The sequence below is a fragment of the Bos indicus x Bos taurus genome, chromosome 12, assembly GCF_003369695.1.
Source record: "Bos indicus x Bos taurus breed Angus x Brahman F1 hybrid chromosome 12, Bos_hybrid_MaternalHap_v2.0, whole genome shotgun sequence".
NCBI lineage: Eukaryota > Metazoa > Chordata > Mammalia > Artiodactyla > Bovidae > Bos > Bos indicus x Bos taurus.
In genome coordinates, this window is record NC_040087.1 from 32814439 (window position 1) to 32842209 (window position 27771).

The following is a 27771-nucleotide window of genomic DNA, read 5'->3' on the forward strand; positions in this document are numbered from 1 at the left end:
TCAAATTCAAGAAACCCATAAATATTTTTATGCTAATATGTGAACTCTACAAATTTTGCTATTTCTCTGGGTCTTTGATTAATGCAAGTCATAAATATAAAGAATTGAGTAAGAGTAGCTTTCATCAGCTAAAAATACACATCCTTTCAATGAAGACATCTAAGTTCAAACAACAGTGATTTAAAAACAAAAACAAAAATATAATGTGTACCTGCAGGAAATCCCATTACATTGAATATTCTGTCCAGCTGGTCATGGTGATAAGGATTACTAGTTTTGATGTCCTCTTGTCGACAGTGAAATATTGGTTCTGACGTTAGTAGTTCTGCAAATATACACCCTATAGCCCAAATATCTTCAAAACAAAAAACAAACAAAAAAAAACAAAAAAAAAGAAAAGAAAAGAAAAAATAAAGAAAGGAAAAAAGAAAAAGAAAGGAGGAAAATAAAGTGGTTCTTTCCAAAAGAAAATGCATCTTTATCTTGGCAGGGAGTGTTTTTTCATTCTTTTTCTCCCCTAATAAGTCATATTAAATCCTAAGCAATTATAAATATAAAAAATATTGTTTGTAAATATATATTCCCACCCCATCCACCCGTATTTCATTCTTTGTTATACCTCCATCCCACCCAGTGGTTTCATTCCAAGTTCAATCAAACTTATTATCTAAAATTTTTGGTGAGTTTAAGTGCTTCACACATTACCTTATCCGTGAAATACATACAAAGCTGCACACAGAGCATAGGAACCATAAATAAATAAAACTAAACAAACAAACAAAAAAACAAACAGAAAACCCAAACAGCCTTGGAAATTGGGCATACTTGCTGAAATCAATCAGCACCATTTTTTGAGGTAAAACACATTTTTAATTTTTTATCTAGTTTATGGACTGATTAGCTTGTCAAGTTTAATAATTATCCTCCTGTGTTAGCACTAGTTAGCAAGGTGCTGTTCCAACAGGAAAAAGACAACGCCTGACCTTAAATATTCTAACAAAATAGCATTTCTGCTGGAAGGACTTTCTGTTCAAAGGGTTTCTTCATGCTATAGCAGTGTCAGACTTTGCAAGTTTAAGTGTTTAAAAGACAAGAAAACAAGGGGCAGAATACTACCTTTCAATAGGCACAGAGGCTATAACTTCATAAGAATTACTTAAAAGCCAGGCAAATGGATTCCTCGTATACAACCAATTTCCTTCACTTACTTTAAGATACAGGCTAATTTTCATTCATATTAAATTCCTACTAATAGAACTATTAGAAAGATAAATATGCCAATTTATAATCTGAAGCTGCAGATACTCCATTTCTACCCTTAACAAATCCCTAAACCAGCAATGGCAACTTCCCTACACTCAGGACAGTGCTGTGCACACAGCAGACTATAGTAAACGGTATCTCACTGATGTAACCAATACCTGTGGCAAACATAAAAACTACGTGAAGTGAAAGTCGCTCAGCCGTGTCCAACTCTGTGATTCCATGGGCTTTACAGTTCATGGAATTCTCTAGGCTAGAATCCTGGAGTGGATAGCCTTTCCCTTCTCCAAGGGATGTTCCCAACCCAGGGATTGAATCCAGGTCTCCCATATTGCAGGCAGATTCTTTACCAGCTGAACCACAAGGGAAGCCCTAAATAACTATAGGAGGACAGTTAAAACCACTATTAAAGCTGATTATTCAGACCTGTTAATAATGGTCACTTAAATAGAAAGTGAGGGGAAAAATGTTAATTAATAAATAACTGGAAATTCCTAAAATCTAAAACTGGAATATACATATTTCATCTAAAATTACCACACTTATATTTCAAAGTAATTAGTTAAACCTCTATTTACTTTAAGATTACAAGCAAGACTATAAGCAAGTGATTTCAAAAATGACGCTGTCTGGTCATCAGTTTTCTCCCCTATCAGAGAACCAAATCAGGCCAACATCACCTTATGAAAAAGTCTCCTCAAGAAATATAAGCCAGGAAGTAAACGGGAAAGTTCATTATTTTGTGATTATGCTTTTTATGTGGAAACCCCACAGAAAGGTGACCTTTGATCGTCTCAATCCAAAGGAAGAAGGTAGGCAAGCTAAGTGGGGTCACCGAGAGGGCCTGTGGGTCAGTGTGCATCTTTAAAACCCTACTCATGGCACCTAAGAAACACTCTGTCAACTCAGCCTGGTAATGAAAAACCCCAACAAAGAAAATAAAACATGTAAAGGAAGGTGAACAGTAAGTAAGTAGTTTAGCTACCCTCACTAGACACTGCTTTAAAAGAAAAGTCAAGAAAGTAGGAAAAATACTGAAACTTGTTTAACTTTACCCTATATAACTTCTCTCTTCATGTCGTTTCTATTATTTTTCACCTGTTATCAATTTCACCATCCTTCCCTCCTTCAAATACTGACCCAGACAATAATCATGAATTTGAGTTCGCTGATCAGGCTGTTACTTCAGATAAATTTCTGAATCTTTGTCAACAAGTTTCTTCTACCTTGCCTACTTTTTCAGATTGTGCTGAATTCATAAGAAAAGTCCTTTCTTGCTCACCTACCTGTCAAATTTCTTCTAGAAAAACTTTTCAAATTAAAAACACACAAACCCCATATACTTCTCAAATTCTGTAATGCTCATGTGTAGCTACAGAGCTAACCAGGCAAAGTAGACACCAACTGGCAGGCTACGCAGACCCAAATCGGGGGAAGGAGAGATATATATTAAATTTGTTTTAATCAGTAATTATAAGCCTCTACCTTAATGTAGGGAGAAGGCAATGGCACCCCACTCCAATACTCTTGCCTGGAAAATCCCATGGACGGAGGAGCCTGGTAGCAAGAGTAAATTCTCATTCTCCCCGTCTTACCGAAGTTTTTACTTTAGAAAAACTTTTAAGACTGCCCTGCTGCTGCTAAGTCGTTTTAGTCGTGTCCGACTCTGTGTGACCCCACCGTCCCTGTGATTCTCCAGGCAAGAATACTGGAGTGAGTTGCCATTTAGTGACAACTGAAGAGTTGATTCCCCTCTTTCACCCTTCTCCACAAAGTCAATCACATAAAACCGTCAACACTCAAAACTGAATTAAACTTTGTCCCCATGTGTAACGAGCCTATCTCCGTTGACTAATCTATCATTTTCTCTCGGGTTTAATGACTCGGCTCAGAGTCTCCTATAAGAGAGTGAATGACCATGGCACCTAGACTTATTTGCAGAAAGGCTGGGAACAGGCGGGCTCATGTGCTAAGATTTCCCCCACACTCTCCTGCTGCCTGTTAGTACCTTAGTATTAACACGACCCACCTAACTCCACTGGCAGGTTTAAGCCTTCTCAGTGATGTCACTAAAATGAACATATTCAGCTAATAATATGTAAGTTCAACCACAAAGGTTCCTCTATCTGCTTCAGGAAATCCAAGTGCTAGGAAAGTGCACTGACAGTGGTTTGGAGGCCCTGCTGAGAACCTCACCGCACCCCTAGGCTACCCACGTGGGGAGTAGGAGGAACGTAATGGTGCAGGAGAGACTGGAAGCAAGGTAGAAGTTTCATTTTTCACTTGTGGATTCTAGTCTTTATTCTTAAAAATGTATATAAAAGTGATTTATGTATGATTTCTGTCTCTCAAATAAAAAAGCAATCTGTAAGATCTTACATCATTACTTTTTTGGTGCAATTTTTTTAATGCAGTTGTTATCACTTTAGTTTTTTATATTATTACTAACATTTATTTTTTTATTAAAGGATAATTGCTTTACAGAATTTTGTTGTTTTCTGTCAAACCTCATTAGAGGAAAGCATCCTCCAGGGCTGCTCTGGGCCAGGCCAGGTGCTCGTGGGGGCTGGCACGGACCTTGGTCTCAATTCCTGCCCCACATTAGTCCCCGGTGCTCTTCCTGCCCCAGAATGCAGTGGAGTCTATCCAAGGGCACAGAACGCTTACAGTTAAAGGGAATTGAGAGATGATGTAGGCTAAATCCTTGTCTTCAGAAAACGAGGCTGTGAAGGACACATTGTCCTCTGACCCCTAGAGTGGCAGAGCTAAAGCAACAAGTCAGAGGGCTAGGCTTCTGCTATTCAAAGATGGCAACATATTTTCCACACATATTCATTCTGTTTCTCAAATGGATGGAGATCCCTTAAGAGTAAATGACATAATTTTCATAATTTCCATTCCAAGTTTAAAAAGCCTAATAGTTATCCAATAACTTTTGATGTTAATGAGGAGGAAGGCCTCTTACGACCCAAAATAGGCACCCATTTGAACAAAGCAATCTATCTAATAGCTGGTGAGTCCAGCTCTGTGACCAACAGCCCTGACCTAGAACTGGTAAACTGCTCTGGAGGGTAACAGCTTGTTCAGATCTCAATGCTCACAATGAAAAATGGGTTTCTTAAGAAAAAAGAAAAAGATAAATGATGAGCCAGAGTCACAAACCTATGTGATAGTTTATTTTCTCTTCAATTTATATCAATTCAGTCTCAAGTTTTCCATTAATAGCAGCTACAAGTTGGTAATTACTTTCTTATTTGTATAGTCTTTAAATATGTCTTACCAAAAGTAGCACTGCTTTTAAATATTCATTTTCTAGGTGGAAAAAAAAGCTATGTATGATATTAGTTTACATGCTTAAGCATTTAGAATACACTTGTAAAAAAAATAATCAAATGTATGTTTAGGTAGTAATATACACTGAAAAACAGGACTAGCTTCAGTAATCTTTACTTTTCCTCCTTAGCTGACTTTTTATAAAATATTTTATTTTGGAATAATTTTAGATTTGTAGAAAGGTTGCAACAATAGCACAAAGTCCCATATCTAATAATCTACCTTTATTTTTCTATACAGTAAAATGTGATCTCAAAGCAGATATAAAGATTAGTGAACATAAAAGGTTTTATGAAAAAAGACACATTGATTTCAAGATTGCTATGAGGGAAAGAGTACAACCATCGCTCCTTCCCCCTCTGAATACATACTGAAGTGACAGCAAAGCCCCAGTAACACAGAGCACGGAAAGAGACCATCAGGGATTCCCTTGGCAAGGAACCACTTCTCACCCGGGGCCATGTAGGCAATGACCTCCAGCGGTGACACCTGGGCATGGCCCACCCAGTTAGGGGATTTCAGACACTGCATATAGCTACTACCAGGACGGGGAAGGTGGATGGTGTGACCAACGACGTTCTCCCTGAAGAAGGAGAATTGTGACTAAGACCTGGATGAAGACATGTGTGCAGACCTGACTGAGCAGAGATACAGATAAAAATGTTTCTGGAAACAGTTCAGAGAAGGCCCCAGTCCACAGTATTACTGTTGGATGGGAAGCAGATGTGTCCTGCACAACTCAGGGAAGAAATGTCAAATACAAAGACTATATTTTGAACTGTGGACCACCCACCTCCCCCGCTTCCCAAATTCCCTGAGAGGTATACAAAAGTTGGGCTGAAGGTTGGAGGATTTTTCCCTAAAGAATCTGAAAGTCCTCAGGGCAAAGACTCGCACATGCTGGCATTTAGGGTTCTCCATTAATGGCTGCTCTTGGCTGGATCACTCTAAAGTAAAGCCTGCCAGCCTCGGAGCTCTCCAATCCATGCACACTAAGTTCCCAAGCAGTGTTCTGTAACTTGAGTCTTGAATGCAAAGAGACATCAAGGGTCAACAAACAGTTGAAGAATACTAACCACATGAAAGGGAGACTAAGACAAATCAATGAAGAGTGACTACAAAGAAAACACAGAGAGCAAGAGAACAAGAAAGGGTTCTTAGAAATTAAAAAGACAAAGGTAAAAAAACATGAGCAGAAAAGTGGTACAAAGGGTACCGGTCCAAGAAATCCGACATCTGCCTACATTCAGCTTTGGAAAGAGAGAAGTAAAACACAGAGGAGGAAATCAAGTCTACTTCAAAGAGAATTTTCCACAGACAGGGGATATAAACTTCGAACTGAATGGGCCTGTAGGTGGCCAGCAAATCAGTGTGAAACACAAGGATGAGAAATCCTCTGTTTTCAGGAAACACAAAACCCCACAGAATCCACCACCACCTGAGACCTTCCATTACCAACACTGACGCCAGAGCACAGTTGAGGAGCCTCACCAAACTCTGAGGGAAAATCACTTTGTACCTGTAACTTTAGTCCCTGCCAAACTGTAAAGTATGACAAACTCATTTTTCTTTTCAGAAATAGAGAACTAGAAAATTTACCTCTAAGACAGGTTACTTGAGAATATTCCACAGCAAAGTAAGGGATGAAATACTGAAATCCAGAATGAAACAGATCCAACCCAGATGAACAAAAAAGGAAAAAGCAAGATGAAAATCAATCCAGAGTAGAGCAAAGTATAAGAGTTGGGGATGGAGTTATCCAATAAAATAAAAATGGGTTTAATATCATTCTGGAGAACGTAGAACAAGTAAGCAATAAAGACATACAAAAACAGAGGCGTGAAAAAAGGAAAGACAAAATACATAAGAAAAAACTACTTGATAAAATTCCACCAAATAAAATGAAGCAGAATAAAGATGTCATAAAAGGATTGTGATATAGCTATGATAAAAGGTGGTAGCTGAATATCAAGTCCACTACAATATGTAGTTAAGTATAATCAACAGTGGGCATTATGGTTTGCAAACAGAAAACATCAACAAAGTGGTAACAATGATGATGATAATGACTGATATTATTAAGAGAGCTTATACATTGAGAGGCTGGTGGGGGAACAAGTAGAAGAGCACTCATTTCCTAATTCTTCATACAGGGAGATAATACTAATAAAAACTGAAAAGTGAATGACCATGTTCTCAGCTCCTACTTATTTTCATAATCTTCTTTTACTTAATTTTAAGGGAAATCTTTTAGAAGCTAGCATTTCTTTTGGCAAAAGAAGTATTTGTCTGAAGTTCAATGATTCAGAAATTTTATTGTGTTTATTTCTCTTTTTCACCTAAAATTAAACTTAAAATAGTTTTTACTTAGAATTCAGTATGGGCCCATTTATTTAAAAACCTTTTTAGCATCTGTTTATTTATCAGAAATAGATGTCTGGAATGTATACCCCTAATGCCAATGATGGTATTTCTAGACAGTAGAATTTTATGTTAGTTTTTGCTTTTACTTTTATAATTTTCTGTATCACTTGACCTAAAAAATATACAGACATATGTATATTTCACAACAACAAGGCCACTTTAAAAATGTTATGGAACTTCAATCAGTTCTACTCACCAATAGCTTTGGTATAATGTCTTGCTCCAAGAAGTAATTCTGGGGCTCGGTACCAGAATGTAACTACTACTGGATCCAAATCTGCTAAAGGCTTCAAAGGTGAATTAAATAATCGGGCAAAGCCCATATCAGCTGTAAAAAATAATAATAATAACAACAGTGATAAGTAAATAGATTTTTACAAATGTAATTGATGACTCTAATTTTACTATTATTATTTAGTAAGATATGAAAAACGTGAATTCTGCGGGGAGAAAAACCAACAAAACATCTCACCCCTTTCAGAAGTCTAAATATAAGCCAAGGTTGAGATCTTCATTCATTGCAAACTACTGCCACTGGGTTACAAACTCACTCTGCTGCCTGAGGTCCAGGGTGACCCTACTCCTCCGGGCAGATTTCTTTCCATCTGTCTTACCACCAGGGGGACAGGGCTGTGCAGCCAGCCACATGTTCATTCTTTTTACTGGTCACAAGTACCAGGGAACTAGATCAGTTAGGGTGAGGCCTCCCGTTATCTGCATCAGTAAGCATGCTCACTAGTATAAGCTGATGTACAGTATGACAATACCACTATTTCCCCCCATTTATTTGGGTTGAGTTTTTTCTTTAGTTTTAAAGAATTGTGTTTGTTTTTTTTAAGCCGGAAAAGACTTTAAAGATCATATAATTCAATCACCTCCTTTTTCAAATGAGGAAACTGAGGGCAGAAGAAACTGATTTGACAAATGTCAACAACTCGTATCTCAGAGCTGGAGCTGTGCTGAGATACAGTTCACAGCATTTCGCACAGTTTACTATGTAGTGCAGTTATTCAGGCACAGCTGTTTGTCCTAACGAACCATGATCTTACAGATAAAAACATTTTTGTCTCGCTATCCCTTGGAACATCAAGTACAGTGTCATTACACAGAGCTGCCAAATACACATTGAATGAACAATCACTAGTCATACCACCTATTCAAAAATTTCAAGATTCATCCACCATTTGTTGGATTTTGCTCTCCTAATACACATTTTTAATGAAGCAGGCCTTAATCGATCTACTTATAGAGGTTAAAAAAACCAACACAGAAATGTGGCAAAGAACTAAAACCATGAGTCGGATTACTAAATACTGATTTACAGAAGAATGTATCTTAAGTGTGACTACTTTAAGCTACTGATATCCCCCAAGCCTGTCAACATCATACATGTGACACAGAAATAATTCCAAATGAGATTATTTTTAATATATAAATTTTCCCCGAGTCTTACAGTAGCAAACACATCTGTAAATACTGTCTGGCTGGGTCTTTTAGACTGTGCATGCTTTGAACTTACATTTGAATTTGATGCCACCACGCTGGTTGGATGAAATCTGCTAAATGCACACCTAAGGACCTAACAGGCATTTGACGCTACGTAAGGACCGACAGGGCCTGATTCTTAAAGCAAGCCAATTGACTAGGAGCATTCTGAGATGCATCAAATGTTTGTCAAGAATTTTGCAGTTTATATCAAGGGTATTTTCCGAGTCTAATTAGAAGGAGAAAATGGGATTGGAGGATTTAAAGGGGAGGGTGGAAAGAAGGGTTGGGAACACCTGGGTTTTTCTTTGCTGGTGAAGTGGTACAAATCAGCTAATAATCCCAATTTATACTAAATTTGGCAATCAGAAATTCCTATTTATTTTGTTATATACTCCCATAATCCTGCTGCTTTAAAATTAAGATAATTTGGTTACTACATGTCTTCTATCCACACACAAACTAAATAAATGTCACAAACACAACTTGGAAATGACAATGAAAAAATAGGATAAATAAATCTAGCTCTATCTTTATAAGTTATCAGACCAGAAATGGGTAAAATTTTGCACTGATACATAAGAAAACAGAGCTATTAGAAAACATGCAGAGGCACAGAAAGCTCGTTAATTCTTTTCCCTTCAGGCAAAGGCTCGTTAGAACCTACCCAGCCTCAGTGGTATTCTTAGCTTGTAATCCCTGACCTAGATGAGGCTAACAGAAGGATATGTTCGGATCGACCTGGCTCAGGGAAACAGAACGGATGGTATGATTAGTAGTTTGCTGTACGCCCTTAGGACTAAAGGTGAGGTTGGCTTCTAACAGGGATAGAAGCCACTCACCTCTACAGGCTATTTTTAATGAAGGCAAAAAGTTTCTAAGAAACTCACATGGCTTATTTTATAATTAGAACACTTCAGTCTCTAAAGATTGTCTGACACCTTTTGAGAGTGTGAAACATTTTTCACTTTTAATGTATACTCTTTAGAAATGGCTTCGATCACATGGAACTATATGAATAAATGCATATTATTACAGCAAAAATTAGAAGTGATAAAGCTGCCTGCAAAAGTTTTAAAAGAGTGCTACGCTGTGACTTATCAAAGATATAACATACCAATTTTTACTCTTCCTCGCTCAGGACCTTCACCCATAACTAAAATATTAGCAGGTTTCTGTGGAAACAAAATAGTGTTTTTTTTCAGTAGACAGTAGTGGTTTCTTTTAAATAGACAATACGCCAATATAACATAAATCCACCTTTAAAAAAACCACATTTACTCAAAAATTAAAATCAAACATAGGAAGTCACCAAAGAAGCTTTGTGTGTGTGTGTGTGTGTGTGTGTGTGTGTATGCCAAGTAATATGCAACTTCATGAAGGCCAAATATGGTAGTGCTTTCTCCAGGCAGAGCGAGGGCTTTTCTTGGCGCTGTTATCAGTCTGCTTTCACTACTGTGGAACATCTGGCAGAAAGTTACAATGCTCTGCTTCCTTGGAACTCTTTCAATTATATAAAACGCCCTGCAACTTTAAGGGGAAATGTATCTTCATATATAATACTGTATTATTAAAATAGCGAGTTAATTACAAAGAAGGGGCCACCTGATAGCTTTTTTTTTTTTTTTGGGAAACCACATAGTATATATCTATGTTTCAAACAAATTATAGAGAAATCAATGTAAGAGCCTTTTCTAAATGAGTTAGCAGAGTAGTAGAAATTTTCCATGACCTGAACAGTTCTCATTTTTAAATAAAAAAGGAAACTAACATATTAAAATGAGATTTTACAAAAGTAATACTTCAAACAGTTTTTAAATGTCTAAAAACATCAAGATTAACTGTCATCTAAAACCCGTTATGGTGGTGTATCTACCATACATTGCAATGTAAGGGCTGCCCTTCTTTAGGAAAAAGGGAGAAGGGAAGAAGGCAGAGGAGGAGGGAAGGTGGAGGCCACAATCTCTCTCAGGCCGCCAGCCTGCTGTCCGCCTCACCTGACTGCAGTTCTATCAGTCTACCAAATAAGAGCGAAACCTGAGCTCAATCCCTTTCAAACACAGATCAAAGCAATCTTGAAGATCAAATTAAAGATCTTAATGAAGGCTGTGTACAGTGGGAACCAGGTCACAGGCTCCCCTGACCATATTTAACAACAGCCTCTATGCTATTACTGACAAAATGTGACTTCCAGGACATTACTCTACCAACTACCAAAGATCAAAATTATTTCTTTATCCTCAGCGAAAAGACACTTCTGAAAAGGCAGTGCACACATTTCAAAGGTTGAAAATTCTGCAGCTTTTCAGATGAGGAAACGCAGCACCAGAGAGTGACTGGCCTGCTCTGAGTGCGAGGGATGAGCTGGGGCGGCAGCAAGGATCCAGCCTGTCCCTGAGCAGAGCCACCCCCTTCCCAACATGCCCTGCTGAGAGTGATTTATACAGCCAGCTTTAAACGGATGTGTATCACCATAGTCATGATCATTATGTTCTGCTCAAGAAAACGTTTCCAGAACCTCTCTCATCACACCCGCTCCTGCCCCAAGACAGCAGGGCAAGCACAAGGAAGTGCAGGGCCGATAACACTCCCCATGAGCCACGTGGAGCTGCCAACCACGAACAGCACTGCCCATCACTGACACCAGATGAGGCTCTGCTCCAGAGCAAACCAGGGCTCAGGGAGGCTTGTGGAATGTGACGGCAGGGGTGGGCCCTCCCAGAGGCACAGGCAGCCTTTCCACCTGACTGGGGGTGGGGCTCAGGAGGGGACCTGACATCTGGGCTAGAACTCTCTCCTCATGGGCCATCAGGGCAGGAGCCCCGAGACATCTCTTGAACCCCATTTTGATTCTCCTCCCATCAACTCTGGCTTCTCTAGCATCGCCAGGGCTCACTTCCAAAGAGACAAAGCTGATCATGTCACCCCCTTGCTTAAAATCTTCCACAGTGACAGGGGAAAATAATCAGGAAAACAGTGGAACAGAAAATGATAGACACACTGTGAATACAACTGGGTTAAAAATGTGCCACGAATAAGGACTAGAAGAACAAAAAAGGTTAGTGACAGGTAGGGATGAACTCTTTCACAAGTTTCTTTGAGCCCTTTCCTTGTGCTTTATTACTTAAAGGCTTCACCTTTCACGGCCCCTCCCCACCTGTGCTGTGAATGGGTAGAAGTCTTCATGGTGGGACGCCAGGCACCTGCAAGCTCGGCTCCAAGACGACTCCCTACCCCAGGGCACGGCCCTGCCACAAGTGTGCTGCCTGACTGTCCTGTTCTGTGACTAGTCAGACCTTTTTCACAACCACGTCAGTACTGGCCCTGTATTTCTGCCACAACAACTTTCCTTTCCTCTGTGTTACTTGGCAACGTCTGGTTCTCCACTCGCCTTTTAAAGATATAATACGCGAATACACTCTGACTACAAACAGGCCACATACAGTTAAAAGATTCTAAAGAGTCAGAGACTCTTCTACCACCCATCACTCCTCCACCGCATCCCGAACACCACGCTCTCCTCCAGAGTAACCAGCTGATTATCCGGCTTGCTGTGATGGATTCTGCTAGCACTCAAGTGCTCCTAAAAGATTACTTCCGTTTCTGGCAAAAGCACAAGCACAAAGGGGCATCTCTTTCTTCCTTCTATTCTAGATAGAGTGGAAAAAAATCCCTCTTGATTTCTTACTCATTCAGCAGCTGGGTTCAGATCTGAGAAGCCCTGGGGTGAGTGGTACTGGTTAGCCTGCTACTAGGCAAAGGGAGAAAAAAAAAAAAAAACCCTCTTGGTCTTCATTTTATTATACACTCAATGGACTGGCCATGTCCCAAGCAGCTTGGTTCTGAGCCTTGGTTTGGAACAGTTTCTCTGTCAAAGTCTTGCCTGGTATTAGGGTTTGGGGCCAAAACTTCAGGCAATAATTAGAACTTTTTCTATTAGACAACTTACTGCCTACTGCACGATCTGAAGTAGAACTCAGGGCTGAGGCACTAAGCAGACTTAAATTAGTGGTTTTAAGTTCAGCTTTGGCATGCTATATAGTCAGAAACAAAAGAGAACGGTGTTCAGTGCTGTTTTACTAACACTATTTATAAGCAGTGAGTTGCTCCCCATGGGATATCCCATGGTACCATTCCACAGGCCCTAGACAGTGACAGTTGGATTTAGGAGACAAATTCCACACTACATTTCTTTTGAGAATGTAACCTAATGGAAAGTTCAAGAGAAAATGGCAGAAAAACCACAGAGATCATGAATAGTCTTTTATTTGTTTAATCAGTATTAAGGAAGACTTCAAAAGACTTGATTTTTGTTTTAGTACTTAATGCCACACCGAGACAATACTATATCCTCCAAAAGGCTAATTCCTTTCATCTTTGTCTATCAGTGGAGAATCTGATAGCCCTAGGGCCAAACCATCCATGTCACTGATGATAAAACACAGCAACAATCATGACTTTAGTAAACTGCAATCAAACGTAATCATCTTAAAGGAACATACAGAACTCTGCTGGTGACATTTTGATGAGGCACATCCCCCCATGAAACTATCTGCTGCTACATACAGCAAAGGTCCAATGTGACTTAAAAGTATTATAGCATCATGACAACATCTTCAAGAATAGTTATCTTACTCACAGAAGTGACTACAGGACACCTTTATTGCCTGCTGAACAATGAAACAGAAAAGTCTACTTCTTTGATTATTTGAAACTATGACTTGAAACAAGCCTTTCTCTTGTTTTCTTTCTCCCAGAAAAAAAACTAATTTTGTATCAGTTTGCTACGGAAAAACTTAGACGAACTTTTCGGCCAACCGGAAATCAAAGTGTGCCCCTGTTTTACAGTCTCATGGCTTGTCCTGTTTTATGTTGTGCTCCAAAAAACTCTCCACTGCCATTTCCTAGATGTCTATGTTACAGAGATAACCATTCCTGGTGAGACTTTCTGCTCTCCAGACTCTGTCACACTGGGAAACATCACACTGACGACTCTGGCAAACAGCAGAGGCAGTAAACTGGTTTCATTTAAGAGCCCAACTGGGGAAGAAAACTAAGGGCTGCCGGGAACTGCATCTTGAGAAAGACAGGACCTGGGCTAGTCAGGAAACTGCCATTATCAGTTAGAGGTATTTCATACAGGTACAGAACTGCACAACGCTGGCATCTCTGTCAAGCTAACTACAAAAACTTTTTATTCTAGGGATGAAGCCAGGGTCTTCATGTGTTCACTGATTTTATCAAGGCAAAATGGAGACTCTGAGTCAGTAAGAAAAGCTGATTTTTAATGGATCTATGAACAGAAGACAGCGATACACAAGTAACCACTGTCAAGTGCTGCTCTCCAAGACCTGTTTGGAACTAAACTTACACACTGTAACCAACTCAGCCTGGTGGCACACTTTCTGGACACTTGATAACTCTCAGTTTGGTTGTTAATCATTGTGTGCCATAATACACACCGATCTGTATTTCAAATTACACTTTCAATTGATGATGTCTAATTGTTAAGAAAATATTTCTGCTTTTACTTCTAGTTTTGTGTTCTGAGAGATTAATGCAGAATCTGTACCTTTATGAATACTTATGTATATCTTTATCTTATACTACACACTGAATTTTTCTAGACATACATTTTTATTGAATGTTTATTTATATATATTTTTTATTTCTAGGGTGTGCTGTGCACATTGCGGGATCTTAGTTCCCCAATCAGACGTTGAATCTGGGCCCTAGACAGTGGAATTGCAGAGTTCTAAGAACTGGACCACCAGGGATTCCTAGGTAATGCATATTTTAAAATATATTCTTTTATATGTCCCTAAATGCTAAGCAATTCAACTGTATCACACTGCTTCATTCTATAGTTTTTGCTTATTCTTTATTTAAACAAATTTGTCACAATCTGATTTAAAGTATATCAAGGTACATAATTATATATTTCTAATTCCTTCTATACAACTGCCAAATTGAACAAACCATAAGCTTTTTGGTGTATATTCATTATTTCAATCATCCTGCTGTTATAAAATGTGTTTAAATACTTGGAAATAAAACATACTTTTTTTGGCCACATCCTGTGGCATGTGGGAATCTTAATTCCCTGATCAGGAATCAAACCTGCATCCCCTGTGCTGGAAGGCAGGGTCTTAATCTCTGGACCACCAGCGAAGTCCCTTGAAATAAAATATATTTTATGTGACACTCTAATTTTTTCTATATTTGAACAGACACAGACTCTAGACCCAGAGTTCTCAACTTTTTTTCTTCCCCTAAATATTTGAGGAATATAACAGACTTCTGAAGATGAGGAAGTATGATTAAATGCTTAATAGGCTTAAAAAAAAAAAAAAAAAAAAACCAAGGATCCCATCAACTATTAGTTCCGTGATCTTCACCTCCATTTTCTCATTTATAAAATATGGATAAAAATAATGACAAGTTAGTGTTGCAAAGATAAATTTTGCTAATGTACATAATACAATATAATGCTTGATATATTAAAAGTCCAAAATATAATGATAGCTAACACTATAATCTGTTAACAGTGACTCATAACTGAAATGATTTAAGTAGAAACTCCTGGGGGCAGGGTACCCATGTATGACTGGATAATACCGCCAAGATGATTTTTCTTTATCACCCTAGGAGATGCCCCTAATTTGTTTTTATCTAGATGTCAATCACTTATGCCTTTTACAGATCAAAAAAACTGTTTATTATTAGTAATAGCCTCTTAAGAATTAAAGCAATAAAAATATAGACTCCTGCAGGAGATTAAAATATAGAAAAGTACAATGAAAGTAAAATTTACCTGAAACTTCACCTCACAGAGTTAGGTTATTACAAACATTTTGGTGGACATAATTCCAGATTTCTCTAAATCTACATTATTACATGTATATAAATATCTTAGAAAAGCCCTTTTGATTTCTGTATTCACTTAACAGTGAACAAATAAATAAATGCATAGCACTACTGTATTGATCCTACTTTATTCAGCCTCCCCTACCATAGCTCCTTAGGTTATTTTTAGACCAGAAGAGCTCTAGGACATTGTCAGGTAACAGTGGTAACAAAGAAGTCAGAAGGATAACAGCTGCTGACTTGCTTACACACTTAGAGGTTTCCTTCCTTCCTTATTTTTATAAAGAACTTCAATCAGAAATGAATATTAAATTTTGTCAAACATTGAATTTTGCAAAAGTTTTACATTTACAACTACTGAGATAACCACAGCGTTATTCTCCTAGCATTATTAATATGAATTATGTCAACAGGTTTCCAAATACTGAATCATCTTCACATTCTGGAAATGAACTTCATTTACTTGGAGTATAGTAATCTTTTAATGTTCCTCTGGATCCTATTCGCTAATATTTTATCTAAGATATAAGCAAAAATGTTTATACGTGACACTGACCGACTGTATTTATTAGGTTTGTGTTTAGGATAGATTCTGAGTTACCTGTCTCACAGGTTAGAAGGCTGTTGAGGAACTGCAGGAAGGGGAATGACATGGTGTGCTTTGCTTTCTAGAGGTCATTCTGATTGCTACGTAGATACTGGACCACAGAAACGTAAGACTGCAAGGAGGGACGATCACGTGCTTGTTTTTTCAGTAATCCAAGTACCCTGGATTAGAATAGCAGCGATAGAAACGATAAGAAGCAAAGTCAAGAGGCAGGAAATGGACTGCAAAAAACTCAACTGTGTGCACTGGGAGGTCAGGCTACTGTAGAATCAATGAAGAGGAATGAGTGAAATGAATGAGCAGACCTGGAAGTTCACTTGGGAAGTGCAAACCCACATCCTGAAAGCAAGGGGGTCTGAACTATTCCTGTTGGTTTGCACCTGTCCACTGGGCAGACGCTGGGAGACTGAGCTAGGGGGACTTCATCATCCCTGCTCATCTGCCCTTTCCTCCCTGGCTAACTCTTCCCACAGCATCTTCTCCCTGAAAACAAGCACTACAGTTGACTATTCTTTGAGAAAAGACGCTGGTCAGATGACTGGGACCAATGGCCAGTTGTGCTACTTCAAATCAATGTCACAGGAGAGTCTTAACTGTACTTCAACCTGAAATGTGTTTTGAAGGTAGCACTGATAAGAATCCAGTTATTCAATCAATAAATATTTATCATGCAGCTAATATGTGCTATCCTGGGTACTAAAGATATACCAGTAAGTGAAATGGATAAAGTTCGCACACCTAAGGTACTTATTCACAGTCCTAGGGCAACCTAATGATGGACTGGAACTAAAATGCACTGACTGAACATTTATTATGCTCCAGACAACCTAATATTTCACTCTCTATCAAAGAGACAAAAATACGGGTCTGGATCCATTTTATGTTAAAAAAAAAAAAAGAGAAAAGATATATGTGACTTAAAACTCAGATAATCTTCTATTTCTAGCCAATTTTCAGGATTACTCAAAAATATCATCTTCACTCTATTTTTTTAAAAAGCTCAATTAAATTATTTAGAATATCTGTCTTGTCTGGTGAGAAATGGGACTTAAAAAAGATTCTAGTGTCTTGCTGATCAAGGGTCTGAAAAGATTCATCGAGAATCTGAAAGAAGATGAGAAGCCACATGCAAACTAAGTAACATAGTGTTTCTATAATCAACTTCTAATCTGCCCACATAAGCAGGTACAATGTCTGGAGCTGCACTATTTAGTAAAACAAAGTGGGCCACTTTTTCATCATTTACAAACAACAGAACACGCTTCATTGTACGTGCTCAATATCTAAATTACACAAATGTGGCATATATTAAGAAACTAAAGGGACTGTTTACAATCAAATACTTCCAAGAAAGAAAACTGTCCAATTGTCATTTAAGTCAACATACTACAGAATAAACACAATATTCGTTATGTTAACCAAAAGTAATGCAAACTTCATTTTAGTTTGCCTTAACTCATTCTTATCAATAAAACCTATGTTTCATCTTCAAGCCTAAATTTTATGGATACAATTTTGTATTTCCTAGTTATACAATTAGACAAATAAAATTGGAGGAAATCCTTGGAGATTTCATTTATTCCCAGTAAATGAAGCAAATCTCAAGTAATAAGCAATGATTGATCCTGACAATCACAAAGCATTTTTCTTCTAAAAAGCTCTGTTTTAAAGAAACATGCTTAATATATTCCCAATACTCATTTCGAGGAAGCTAAGCACAGAGAAGGAGCAGCAACAGCAGTCAGAACAGAGGCCTTGAACACAGTCTCCTTTCTTCCCAGCTGGCCAATCAATTTGTTTCTTTGCTTCTTTCAGCATTTGGACAGTGTCAACGTCCTTTCTGCTTCCCCCGTCCCCTAAAGAATGTACTGCCCTCTCCTTTTAGGCAGACAAAAAAGTGTATGCATGGCTTTTTTTTCCTTAATAGCAACCATCCCCTACTGACATAAAACAAATACACTAAACAACACTGAATATTATGGGTGAACTTTAATAAAAGACTAAATAGGTATTTTCTTCTGTTTCCTTCTGTATGATTATAACATGTTAACTGCAACCTATTAGAAAATTCAGGAAGGTATTAAAGGAGGAAAGTGAAACTTGCCTGAAATTCTCCCACCTATAAATAAACCCTAGTTAGAAAAACATTCCCTACAGGGCTACTGCTATTCAACATGATTTTATTATCAATGTCAATACATTTGCATAAAATATTGAAGTATTTATAATTAGAACAAAGTATTTTCTACAGACTTGATCTTCTCTTTTCCTAAACACATCAAGTACCTTTTGGGCAACAGTCTAAGACCAGCGGCTTTCAAACCTTCTTGAACACAACCCACAGGAAGAAAATCACTCATGGCCATAGTTACACACACACACACACACACACACACACACACACACACACACACACAGAAGTGAAACAAAAGTTTCATGAAGCAACAACCTCCCTCAAGACATATGATGTACTCTGATATTTGCTCTGTTCTACTCTATTCCATTAAAAATTTTAAAAAGGCTGGTTGTGTTGTGTGATCTCCCAACTCACAGCTTATAACCTGCAATTTAAAAATCACTGACCTAGAGGGGAAAATCCCTAAATTCAGTGATCCAGCTTTGAAAATAATTAGCTAAGTAACCAGAATCAGGTAATTTAATCTCTTTTCTTCTGAGTTTTCCACTTCCTTGTACAGAGCTTAGTAGTCAATGAGAAAATTAATCTAAAAATCCCAAGCAAACCAACTAATTATATTACTGTTTACAAACTTTAGTATTAGTAAGCAAATCTAATAAACCAGGCGATCTTTTACTCAAATAAGAAGAATCAGATCAAAAACACCCCAATAATTCATCATGTTATAATCAATAATTAGGTGCCTTCATAAAGTAGGCCCTATGATACTGAATCTGAGTCAATGGCTCACTCCGAGATTTTGATCGTACTGCACAGTTGCTAGGAAACCAACTCATCCTTCACCAAGCACAGTTAAACTCTCCCCCCACCACCAAGTGATTCCATGTTATCCAATATAATCAAAATAAACTTCAAGGCAGCAGCACTATCAGATATTTTTTTTAATAAGCCAGATTAAAGCTCTGAAATAGCTCGAGCATTTTATAAACATGTTCATGCAATGGCCCACTGGGCTATTTCACCTCACATACTTACACATGACAAGACATCCCCCTGGGATACTTCCAAAGGAAATCTCTGCAGACATTTATTTTCTAGGAAATTTTACTATGGCAAAAAACAAAGAACCTATTTTGCAGTGAATGCTCTGTCATTGAGCTATACCCACCCCCCTCCCTGCCAAAAGAAAATATTCTGAATTGTTTTAGGGCAGGAGTGACCAACTTCAGATAGCTGTAATACTCCAAAACACTCCAAATTTCATATACAGCCTTGTAATTCAGCTTAAAGGAAAAAAGGAAAAAAATTACAGAAGTTATAGTATATATTACATTATCCATTTGGTGCAAGAGGATGAAAATATAGCCTATGTGCCTGGGAGCTCCAAGTTAATTACCACTATGATAAAATCATTAAAGTGGTAATTAAAATGAAATTTGGGGGGGATACTAGATTTTTTAAAAAATGGAACACATTAATGACCATATGATAACTGATATACACTTAATGAAAGTTAATGGCAAGCAGGTAAGTCATAATAACTACTTCTCTACTCTCTATTAAATTCCTTAGGAAACAAGTCAAAAGCACAAGTCTTTAATACTTACTTAAATACAAGTAAATCATTTGATTTGACTATAAATCATTTCTATGTTAAGTCTGATACAGCTGAATGAATATTTTCAACAAAAAGCACAAAATTCAGCCAACAATACATTCACTAGAAAATTTTAAAAGAACAACTATCAGCTAGAAATTAAAACACTGACATGGTGATTAGAAATGATCTGGTCTGCTAAATGTAGGATTAAAGTGAAACATTGGCGATGCAAGTTCAGAATAGTTGGAATGTACAGAAGAGAGGCATGCCCACCCCCACCCCATTAACGATTAAAAGAATAATTCACACAGAAGGGACTTCCAGAAGTTGTGGAAAGAAAAAAGTGAGGGATGTAAATCAACAATGATGAAAACGTTCCACCCTTAAGATTAAAGGAGAAAAATTGGAAAAAATAAATGACATAAAGTGAACATCAGGACAGACAAAGGGCCAAGAAACAGGTCTCCCCGGGCGGAACAAAAATCTGGGGGAGAGGAAGGGCACGATGGATGAGATCGACAGATCACTGTCATTAGCTGAATGGTCTCTGAACTAACTGATAAGAGCTGAGTTCTTTTCAGTGGAAAGAAGGCTGCTGAAAGGACTTAAAATGTGGTATGAATAGAAAAGAATTTTTTCTGCACTGTTTCACTGCACTAAATCATAGCAGAGATAAGAGGGAGTGAAGGGAAGAAATGCAGCAGAGTGTGTGCGTCCCTAGATACAGAGAAGTGTCAGGTAACACTGGAGATAAGCTATGGGGAATAACCTTGGAGACCACTTTGCTTCTGTTACAGACGGGCTAGTTCGTTCATTCACCCCGTGTAAGCAATACTGTATATATTACTGTGTATTCCACAGGCACTGGGAAGTCTACAAAGATATAAGAAGTCCCAGTCTTTGCCCTCAGGAACTTACCATCAGATAGAGGAGTACAATTACCCAACTAGTAAGCACCCCAGGGGCACTTCAAAATAATGCTACAGGGTTTAGAAGTAAACATTCTCAGTCTCAGCTAGTGTGACTGGCGTGGTGGGTGCTAGGGGCTTTTCTGATGAGGTAGCAGGAGCAGAGCTTTAAAGGATGAATAGAATTTCAAATGCTGGAGATGAAGGGAGGAAGGCATTTAGACAGGCAGGACAACCTCTGGGTTGACTGGAAAATAAATATAAAGAATGAGATAAAAGAAAAACAGGAGACTGGAGCCAGACCATAGTGGTGTTTTTAATCTTCAATTTGGCAGCATGCATACTGGTGAGAAGTGTTTTTCAAATTCTTAATCTATCACAGAATTTTCCCTAGGAAAAGAAAAATTACTGAGTTTGAAATTTCACAATTGCACAAGAAAACAATGACAAAATTTAGAAAGTTTTATTAAAAAAATAATCATTTCCACTGATAGAGCCTAGACAGTGAACTGGCTGGACATCCTCAAATAGGTCACAGTGGAGTCACTGGTGGTCACACCCTTGCCCATGTGCTCTAACTCAATCCCAGAGGACTGCATCTCAAAGGGGAGTTCAGTCACCACTGCTGGATCAAGCCTGGCTTCTACACAAAAAGGATCGAATATGACTTTGGTGCTTCAAGCTTTTTACTAGACTGGGCTCAGGAAAAAACCACCAATCAATTAGGCTAATGGACTTCAAACTTATTCTTATTTTGAGTCATTAAAACATATCTTTACTTGAAGCTTTCCTAATATTTCACACTTAGTTTCTCTTTATGATACATACGGCAAAAAAAAAAAAAAAAACCAAAAAACTTAATATTCCTTAACTCAACAAAACACTCCTATTTTATGTAAGCAGATAACTGGGGGGCTGAGGCGGGGGAGAATATGGACAACACAACCCTGAAATACCTCTTCCCACGTTGCACGTGTCTCAGTTGACCCGTTTAAATAGGATGGCTATTTTGGGTGTCACCTTGGCTGGACCATAGTGCCTGTACATCTGGTCAAAGAGTATTCTGGATGTTTTCTATCAAGGTGTTTTTAGATGAGATTAACATTTAAATTTGTGGACTCTGAGTTAAGTGGGATCACCCTCCATAGTGTGGGTGGGCCTCACCCCAAAACAAAAAGGAGTTCTGCCAGTGGCCTGACTCTGGACTCAAGTGCACCTCTTGCCTTGGGTTTGCCAAACCTGCCAGCCTGACCTGCAGCTTCTGGACTGACCCTGCCTCCACAACTGCCTGACGGAAGTGCTTAGGAGAAACCTTACTCTCTCCACACAGACCCAGTTCTCTCTACACAGACCCGAGAACAATGATTAATACAGGTGGTAATGCCAGAACCAGGACTATAGACTGCTAGTCAAACAACTTTCATTTCCAAGGAGAGGAGAATATGAGAAGAGAGGGGAAGGACGTGGTCCCAAAGAAAGAGTAAAGTTACCTTACACACACTACTGTTTTTATTTCTCTCTCCAGTTTACTTTAAATTCATAAATTATCTCACAAATACGCATAGTTTTCCTTTCCAGCCCATTTCTTAGAACATCTGCACATGTGTACTTATTACTACATTCAGCCTAACAAGAGTTCCAGAATTATCAAGTATATTTCCTGTGGAGGATGACAGACCTCAGTTACTGATTTGCTACTACATAATGATCAGTAGTGACAAAATTAACTTTTATTTATTAAATGGTAAAGTTAACTATACATATCAACCAAAGAACTCCATAACTCTATCAACTCAAATCAGTGTTTCTATTAACAATAAAGCCAATTTTATTAAGCAAAAGCTTCAGTAACACTCTGGACTATTTTCAAATGGTGTTTTTAGGGGGTCTATGTTAATTTTCTACCTTGATATGAAGCTTCATGTGGCAAGTCAGCACCTTAACCAACTTGTCCAATTCTTAACATTAGAAATCTACGTAGATCTGCTAAGGTTGGTATCACCTCATTTCATCTAAACCTGACTGAAGAGGAGCAAATAACATAATTAACTAGTAATTATACTGCAAATAATAACTGCTTGAGGAAAGATTTTTTAAAAAATGTCATGTCATACAGCTTCTAAAGAATATTCTTCAGAGTAAATACTTTTAATACATATATGAATATCTTATGTAGCTGTAGTTGAAAAATTATACACTATCAATCAAACTCCAAAATTTGATTTTCAGTTGGCAGGAAGGTAGGCACAATTTTAATAAAAACTATGATTATGAATCTTTCCTTCAAGAACTGAAGAATAATTCAAGAGGCAGGGACCTGAACCAGTAAGATCCAGCCTAGGGGAGGAGGTTATCACTTCACTGAGAGAATGGTCAGTGGGCCTGTGATGCACAGAAGGGTCAGGCGTTTGGAAAGAGCACTAAGAAGCCAAGCATAGACATTACAGGAAACCATGCTTCAGACGGAAAGTCAAAGGAGGCAGCAGCAGACAAATAATTGATTACAGTTTAGAAAAGATTGTGGATGAACACACTTCTAAACAGATGGCAGTGGCCTAGCAAGAGGGGGTACAGCACCAGGAGGGATCTGCTTCAGTGAACAGGAATATTTTACCCCTGATACTGTTCAGAATTGCGAGTACCTGGTAATAATGAAGTGTGACTACTTTTAGTTTGTTTCATTATTACTTTTAAATCAGCTGCACACAGCGTGTTCCTTTGTCACCTGCACCTGGGCACACTGCTCCACGCCCTGTCTCCGGGGGCACCACAAACACACACTTCTGAAATGACCTGCTTGGCACTGTCTCTATGCCAAAGACAACTGTTCAGGCTGTGTCAATAGAAAGAACTCTCCCAAAAGAAATCAGACTTCAAAACTATTTTCATTACTTTCATTATTTCATAGTGTAGTTAACACTAATGTAAGCAGTTCAGGTATATTATGGGGCTTCCCTGGTGGCTCAGATGGTAAAGAATCTACCTGCCAATGCAGGAGACCCAGGTTTGATCGCTGGATTGCAAAGATACCCTGGAGAAGGGAATGGCAACCCACTCCTCCAGTGTTCTTGCCTGGAGAATCCCACGAACAGAGAAGGTACATTATACATTAGATTCTTGCATGGAGAATTCCATGAACAGAGGAGGTATATTACATATTAATATAAAAATTAAATACTGGTTTAAAATCAGTTTGTGTTCATCTAATGAACATACATATTTTAGTGATGAGAAATATTTAAATTAAAAAATCAACATTATCTTAGCATAATTAACTCTAAGGGAGAAAAATGCCCTTTAACCAGATTCTATTCTTTTAAAATCATGAAAAATGTCAGGAGCTCAAAAGTAGTAACAGTTTTCCCCTAAGCTGACTCTTCTAAAAGTTGAAATTTATTTTCATTTTCATAAACAGACAAAGGATTTTTCATATTTATGTTCTGTAAATTCACTGCTTATAAATATCCTACTTCTATTAAAAATAAAGTTTGCATAAGATAAAAAGTTATTTCAACCAAACTTCTGATGTGTTACTGGTCCTACTGTAAATGCTTTTTCTAGGCTTGAGAACTGGAGATAAAATAACTGCCACTAAATGTATTTCAAGGAGATTTACTGAAGACAGATGAAAGAACCAGAAACTACAACACCTGACTGAAGGCAGAGACGAATGTATTAAACACAGAGCACCCGGCAAAGAGCACACATGTGAGGGCAGAGTGGCTCCACCTTATCCGGATGGAGACTTCTCCTAAGTACACATGTGATCAGAGACCACGCCACAGCTTCCAGCACTGTGTCTATAACTGCTTGAAATGAAGGCATTGCTACAAACCTCACTAGAGTCACTACATTTACAAAGAAAAGAACAAAAACACAATGTAATTATGCAGTATCAAAGGGGTAAACAGGAATCTGAAATTTAAATGATTTAAATATATAAAGCTTTCATGAACAAGCACAATTTAATCAACAATTTAATGCTATACTTTTTTTTAAGGGAATACACTATTCTGCGATGTAAAATAAAAACAAAGTCAATTTCTGAAGTTTCTGAATTCTTAAGAATTTAGTGTACCTTAACATGGCAAGGCTTCTTAATAATGTATCCAATCATGATTAATAAAGGCTATTGGCTGAGAGACTGCTACTAATATAGTGGGGTTCAAAAAACAAGCACTTGAACACTTATCTTCTAATATTCAACTTCATATGCAGTAGGCTCCAAAGGTTGTATTTTCAAGTTATTCATAAGTACACCAACTTCCAGAGTTTGTCTGGCATCTAATAATCAATGTAAAGCAAGCCAATGCTTTATTTACAGACTTAAAAGCTTACCAAAACCAGTGTGGCCTCTTTCACCTCTTAAGCACCAGCTCATGTATGTCCCGAAGCAGGGGACATCACACAGAAGCACAAGGCTGGGCTAGTTTTGAGACCGTAGCATTCCTGCTTCCCCTGTAAGGTCTGCAGGCCTGTACAGCACTAACATCTAGATATATCACCCAACTCACAAGTGCATCTTTCTAGCTTACACCTAACTACGTTTCAACTTACCAAATCCCTGTGCAACACCCAGTTAGCATGCAGGTAGTGGATCCCATCCAGAATCTGATACAATAGTGACTTCACCATCCCCCGAGGTAACTGAACTGGCTTCTTGTTTGCTTTAGAAGCTCTGTGAAACTTGATTATATGCTGAAAGAAAGAAAAATATCACCAGAAGCTTAAAAAAGAAAAGAAGGAAAGATAGTTTGATAAATAATATTTTCCTAACTGAAAAAGAAATACTCAGGGATTTCCAAAGATACTGAAAATATCATTTCACATTCTGCTGGATAGCATAAATAACCTTAAATAACTACAGCTAAAAAGTCATTTCCTGAGCATGGGATAGGGCCTCAGAAAATAAATTACAACAAAGAAGTAGAAAGTAATGTGATTTTATTTTTAAAGTATAATTAAAAATTACTTTCAGAGTTACTTGAGCTGTTTAGTGAAAATTTTCAAGAAACAAATATCTGTTATTCGGCAGTGAATAAAATGTGTATTAAATGAAAGAAAGAAAAAAAGAGTTTTGGCTGGTTGACATAGCATAGGTGTGCTAACTATTTACCACAACTGGGTTATAAAGAAAGCAAATGGAAAAATATTTCAATTAAGTACACAGAAGCACAAAGGAATAATATGTAAATGACCAGTACATATCTCTGGTCATACATAATATTTAGAAATATGAATGCTTCAGACGAGGGGAGAAAAAATGGCCTTGAAACATCTAGCAAAGCTTTCTAGGTATAATGTTAGTGGACATCCAGTAAACATAATGCCACTTTATAAATAGAAAAATCATTTTACAAATAAATGTACCTCAACAGAAACAAGATCCAATGTTTCAAACTCTCGACAGATGTCTTCATTGTAATGAAAGCACTCAAACTGCAAGAAAATCTAGAAATCAGCTGCAGCCAACTCTGCTGTGCATACCACTGGGCATAGGCCCGAATCTAACAGACACTAGAGCAGACTCCTGGCCAGTATCTGACTGCATATTAGGTGTATTCTTGAACTTAGTAAAAATAATTAAAACAGGAGTGATTATTTTAATAGTATAACTATTATTTAATAGTATAACTTAACCTTTTCATTTCCCTTTTCTTAAGATACAGAAGTAGAAAATGGGTAAGAAATAACAAACGACTAATGAGTGAAGGAGTTTTATTTTCCAAAGAAAAAATACAGAGCAAAGGCCTATATTTGGGAAGGTAAAGGGTATCAGTTAGTGCCTTTAGTAGTATGTAGTATGATTAACCAATTTAGTATGATTAATCTATCCTTTAGTAGAAGCATGATATTATTTTAATTTTCTTCTCAGTCATTTTTTTTGAAGTACTTAAGAACAGGCAAACAAAACAGAGCTATAGTAAGTCCTTATAATCTAGACTGTTTTGTCACCTATTCAAAGAACTATCCAAGTCACATCACCTTAAGAAGAACCAGCAGCTCTCAGAGCTTAAAAAAAAAAATTAAGATACATTAAAAAAAGAACATTAAAACCTGCAAGAGTAAGAATGAAAGGAACAAACATGCAGGGGAGGTAAGATAATAAGTTGATGCCATATACATTTCTTTAGGCAGTATTTTCATTAAGGTATTACAAATCACTTCTTTACCAATATTTTATAGCTACAAAAACTACAGTGGAGAAATTCTTACCTTCACTTTTATTCCTGGGTTATATAACAAATATGTAATATGCATACCATAAGATTTCACCAACACCTAAGTAATTTTTTAAAATGACTTTTTATTCTTTTTGCCTTTGCTGCCTTACCCCAGCTAATTCATTTCAATATTCCAATTAAAATAAGAAAATAAAATGGATAAAAAGTAGTTTTAGTAAACTGACTCATCATTTGGTTTTTATTAAAATGAGCACTAGAAATGCTTATTTGGCTTACATGAGTTGATAAAGCCAGTAGTGACTCTATACACACATTCTGCTGTGCTGCTAAGTCGCTTCAGTCGTGTCCAACTCTGTGCGACCCCATAGATGGCAGCCCACCAGGCTCCTCTGACCCTGGCATTCCCTAGGCAACAATACTGGAGTGGGTTGCCATTTCCTTCTCCATATACACACATTACATGCAGCTTAATTTATTAAAGTATAATTATTATACCTACACATAAAATTAAATATTACATTCCAGTTTTGCTAGAAAACATGTTGAATACAATACTATCTCCTATGCTCAAGTATGTCTTATTACATACCATGCTTATCAACTAGCCTAGAAATTTTCTCATAAATTTGGATTATATAATTTGATTTTATATTACACTTAAATATGATGAGTGTTCAATACTGGCCACTCCAATTTACTGAACTTTTATTAACAGAATCCGAATTTGATTTGATTATATTTCTTTTACAATAATAGAAGCCAACAAAAACTATCACGAACCTTGGGCAATAGTCTCATAAAAGAGGGAAAATTTCATGTGTCTATTTTGTTTGAAAATAGTTTTTTCCAGGTAACTTATATAAAAATAAATTGAATCAAATCACATTTAGTCATGTAAAATAGCAATCTACAAACAATACGAAAAAACTTTTTTTAAAAAATAAATCTGAAAGCATATGAAA

At 37.5% G+C, this 27771-nt stretch overlaps 1 protein-coding gene across 4 annotated transcripts in view; it reads right to left on the reverse strand.

The window, feature by feature from the left end:
• The window catches only part of CDK8 (cyclin dependent kinase 8), a 72607-nt gene that overhangs the window by 10375 nt on the left and 34461 nt on the right, over positions 1–27771 (reverse strand). For 2 of the 4 annotated variants that reach the window (XM_027557546.1, XM_027557545.1), the window contains exons 4-7: positions 25182–25322; positions 9623–9680; positions 7217–7348; positions 212–355 (exon numbers count right to left, since the gene is read on the reverse strand). In XM_027557546.1, the coding sequence (XP_027413347.1) occupies positions 212–355; positions 7217–7348; positions 9623–9680; positions 25182–25322 (475 nt within the window). Of the gene's footprint in view, positions 1–211; positions 356–7216; positions 7349–9622; positions 9681–25181; positions 25323–27771 lie in introns of those variants that run through there. The other 2 variants (XM_027557547.1, XM_027557548.1) reach the window with 2 other exon arrangements.